This window comes from Azolla caroliniana, unplaced genomic scaffold (genome assembly GCF_043228905.1).
Source record: "Azolla caroliniana isolate FFs.n. ecotype wild unplaced genomic scaffold, voAzoCaro1.0.p SCAF_7, whole genome shotgun sequence".
Taxonomy (NCBI): Eukaryota; Viridiplantae; Streptophyta; class Polypodiopsida; order Salviniales; family Salviniaceae; genus Azolla; species Azolla caroliniana.
Genome location: NW_028230442.1, coordinates 11,176,294 through 11,180,412, shown reverse-complemented (window position 1 = coordinate 11,180,412; position 4,119 = coordinate 11,176,294). Strand labels below are relative to the sequence as shown.

At 38.3% G+C, this 4,119-nt stretch overlaps 1 protein-coding gene across 2 annotated transcripts; it reads right to left on the bottom strand.

The window, feature by feature from the left end:
- Positions 1–233: 233 nt before the first annotated feature.
- LOC147861965 (putative glucan 1,3-beta-glucosidase A) lies at positions 234–3,877 on the bottom strand. 2 transcript variants are annotated; one of them, XM_087322969.1, is made up of 9 exons: positions 3,711–3,877; positions 3,304–3,413; positions 2,974–3,093; positions 2,582–2,776; positions 2,142–2,312; positions 1,638–1,807; positions 1,381–1,551; positions 923–1,275; positions 234–443 (listed from the first exon to the last, which is right to left on the bottom strand). In XM_087322969.1, exons 1-9 carry the CDS (start codon positions 3,802–3,804, stop codon positions 235–237), a joined length of 1,593 nt encoding a protein of 530 aa, XP_087179095.1. In that variant the 5' UTR covers positions 3,805–3,877; the 3' UTR covers position 234. The 2 variants fall into 2 exon arrangements, with proteins under 2 accessions (XP_087179095.1, XP_087179096.1); XM_087322970.1 differs by having other exon boundaries at positions 3,304–3,410.
- Between the last annotated feature and the right edge of the window lie 242 nt (positions 3,878–4,119).

Genomic DNA, 4,119 nt, shown 5'->3' with positions numbered 1-4,119 from the left:
TGATTTCTACACGCAATCATTAAATTACTGTTTTGCTTCTTTTAGGCAGTGAGTGGGCTTCACATTTATTTCATTTGGAAAAAGTGAATGCTAATTAATAATTATTAACTAATTAACAACAACAATGTTGAAATCTCCAGACAAAAGGCTAGGCTAGGCCATGGCCTGGCATGGCATGGTGGGTTAGAGTTCCAAAATATATATATTAATATAGGTCATGCATAAATGCATGGATTATGGATTATTCCATCCCTTGACAGGCTTGAGCATATATCCCTCTTTGTAACTTCGGCTGAAATCCCAGTGTGGCGACTCCTCAGTAATGTAATTCCAATATGCCCAACCTGCTGTCGCCTCGCTGTACACCTCGAGCTGCGCTTTCCCCAGCATCTCGTACTCAGCTCGGCTTGCCCCTTTATAAGCCAATTCATTCGTCCACTCACCTGGTGGACACACAACTCAAGTCATTTCCATTACTTCCACCACTCAACTCCTCCTTTTCAAATAACCATGCATCATGAGTCAATGACTGACTCACTACATGCATACATGCATGTTCCTTGTTGTTTGTATCTATGTCTCTTACCAAGTGTATTACATGTAGGTATGAGGGCTATATGTTACATTCAAGTATGCATACATGTATCTTATCTAGGTATGGTATATATGCATGCACTACCTACAAAGGTATGAGGTCTATATGTTACATTCAAGTATGCATACATGTATCTTATCTAGGTATTGTATATATGCATGCACCTATCTTTTCTTTTTCTTTTTCTTCTTCTTCTTCTTCTTGTGTGTGTGTGTGTGTTGTATTGATTGGTATGATGTGAAATTTCATGTGGACAATGATTTTTATTCAAGCATATAAAACAAAGACTGTGGTGGGTGTGCTGTGTTTGTTGGTGATCATACATACCTACAAAGGTTAGCAAACCATTACTATTCTTATTCAGCCTCTCAATCTCTTGCCTACGTTCATTGTAGATGAAGTCAATGTTCTGCTGGATATTCATATTAGCAAATGTGGGCCCAAATGCATTGTAGTAATGGAGATCGATGATGGCATTATTGAACTCTTTCCCCAAATCCACAAGATTGTTTGGATCATCCCACAAGAGCTCCGACATTACCACATATGTGTTTGCATTATACTTCCTCACAATCTTATACGCCTTTCTGTAGTAGTCTTTCAGTGTGTCGAGGGGTACATATCGAGCTTGCGGCTCATTTACCAATTCTATTCCATAAAGGCCACGTCTCTGGCTGTACCTGCAGAACCCGCATTTGCATTAACTTTTTCAATTGCTATTATGCCCAAAACATCACATCCAAGAGAGGAGACAATATATTGTGGGATAGATAGGATGGCGCTACCTTGATGCTAAGAACTCAATTACTTCTAACGTCAGCTCAACATAGGTTTTCCCATTTGGGTCCTTCCCAGTGGCCCATTCCGAAACACCATCAATTGTTGCACTATGTTCTTCACCATTTTGAGATCCAATAGCTGCATGGAGGTCTATTATAACCTTCAAATTGTTGCTTCTGAAAACAAAACGAATTCTTATATTATAGTTAGAAACCAATGATAACCCGAAAATAAAGAGGTTGGAGAGACGCAGGGTCATTACTCTGCCCATTGAAATGCATTATCCAGGGCTTGCAAGGATCCAGGAACGAAAGGCTTTGGTGGGTTTGGATCACTTGCTATCCAGTATCCGACAGGGATCCGGACAGCATTAATACCGATGCTCCTCAAGTATTGGAAATCAGTAGCAGTGATAAAAGAATCCCTATGCTTCTACATTGAATATCACAAAAAAGAAACATCATTAAACCTAAAGGATATGCTTAATATATCCGATATTTTGGGTATCAGAACCATGTTATATGTTGTTTCTTTCTTCATTCAAACCATACTTACAAAAAACAGAATATGACATGTATGTGTCAATTGTCCATGTAAAGAGCTCTAAGTAAATTTATTCATTTACTTTAACAGAGGCTAAACATGTACATGGTTTTAATCTAAAAACCTCATAGATAAAATACATCTATACATTAGTCTCCACTCAAGAGCATAGATAGAGCAAGAGGAAAAGCCATCAAGTGTTAGATTGGATTAGATGGCTGACCTTGAAAATGTCAGGAGCTTTTTGAGGACCCCAACCATTAGCCAATTGGTATTCTCCATGATATGGGGAGTACTTAAATATTGTCATCTCAAAAGTGGCATCGTTATTCTCCCAACCAGGCTCCGATGCCCATGACACATAATCTGCTGTAATCTGATTCGCGTTTCTAGCCTACATCAAAGTTGGGATATTTCAAGAGTTGAAGAATTACATCAAAAGTAAATTTGTGTAAGTGTTTTATCCAAAAGTTATGAGTCTAACATTAAGAAAAACTACTTCTCCCTTTTAGTTAAACCCAAGAGCAGGCGTAGGCATTGTTTTACATGTCAAAATTACTTTTTATAAATCAGCTCCAGCAATGTAACAACATAGTTTCCAGAATTTCCCTTGATTGAATGAATTCATATGACCAAGTTTATTTCCAAAGAATAAGCCTTAACCTGTAAGTACATTCCATTATGTGATTTGATGTGAACTTGGTTCTTGTTGTCTGGATTCCTGGTGACTGTAAACCACTCCCACTCCTTTGGTGTGGAGGCTGAGGCATATATATTACCACCGCCACCGTTTGAGGCACTTAGAAACTGGTTGTTATGCACCCGGAAACTGTATACTGTATCTGAATGTCTCCATATCTATAACACAAATGAAGAAACAAAAACAAAATGGAAATTTAAGGTTAAGTGACAAACAAGCACATACTCAAAGGGTCCTCTAAATATATTCATAATAGCCTATCTATCTATTTATCTTTCTGTCCGACTAGCTAGCTAGCTCTATATACAGTCCATAATTGAATTCTCTTTTAATTCATAGGGATATCTGGACCGACCTTGAAGGTTTCCCAGTCTGATGCATCTTTTCGGTTTACAGAAACTTCGTTTCCACCCCCACCTTCTGCACAAACATATGCCTCCAGAGTGACTGATTTGAGCTGAATTTGAGAGCCATCCTATAGGAAACGCACAATAAAAAAACAAAAACAAGGAAGAAGAGACAGGATAGATAACCATCAAAAAGGAAAAGGACAAAAGATTTTGTTAAGATTGCAAAAACCTCTGTCCTCAATAATGGGATGGCAGGTATTAAGTAGTTCTCAAAGACAATGATATATTATAGTTCTGAAGTAAAATGGTAAAAATAAAGAGTGCGAAAATATTACAAGGAGATCATCATTGGGGATGCCCTCCCAGATGGAGGGTTTGATCCATTTCTCAATCACAAGCCATCCACCCAGGTTCACTGCTGCCAATCTCTCCCCATCTCCTCCTGCTACCAACAACATACACAGACAAATAGCTCCCATTCATATATATATATATGGTCCCTAATTTTTTGTACCAATTTACATCAAACCCTAAACAGGCAGGGGGTTACCAAAACCACCCACTGACGGAATGATTTTGGATATCTCGCCAGAATAGGTATATACCCAAAAGCAGAAGCATTAGCGGGTGTTTTGGACGTGAATTATCTTCAAATGTTTTTCTCGTTAGATAGCTGAAGAGAAAAGGGGAACGCCATACTTCCTTCTAATTCAGAAATTCACAGTCTAATAACTTGACTGACCTGCGGAAGAAGGTGGGCAGCTTGAGAAGAGAAGAAGCGAGCAGTAAAGTACAAGAACAAGCAGCCATGACTGATGATAGATGGATGGCCCCATTTGTGCAGAGAGAGAGAGAGAAAGAAAGAGGAGATTTGAATCCTTCACAGAGAGGGATGGCCTAACGGGCAAGTTTTAAAAGCGAGATGACATACATATACATATTGATATAATACATATGTAGATAGATAATATGTATGTACATATTGTTATTACAGAAGAAGGAAAGGGATGTGTTTTATTTCAACTGCTTTGGTTAACAACTCACACTCATGTGTGTGTGTGTTTTTCCTTATTCTTTTCCGTAAATCTATGTTTGTGTTAAAACAAGATGATGATGATGATGATGTATGTAGTAGTAGACTGTAATAGTAG

Excerpts from the sequence above, each read along its gene's own strand:
- LOC147861965 (XM_087322969.1), bottom strand. The coding sequence starts at position 3,804 with ATGGGGCCATCCATCTATCATCAGTCATGGCTGCTTGTTCTTGTACTT. Across the intron at positions 3,414-3,710 it reads CTGCCCACCTTCTTCCGCAG|CAGGAGGAGATGGGGAGAGA; the intron begins GTCAGTCAAGTT and ends TGTTGTTGGTAG. Across the intron at positions 2,313-2,581 it reads ATAATGGAATGTACTTACAG|GCTAGAAACGCGAATCAGAT; the intron begins GTTAAGGCTTAT and ends ACTTTGATGTAG.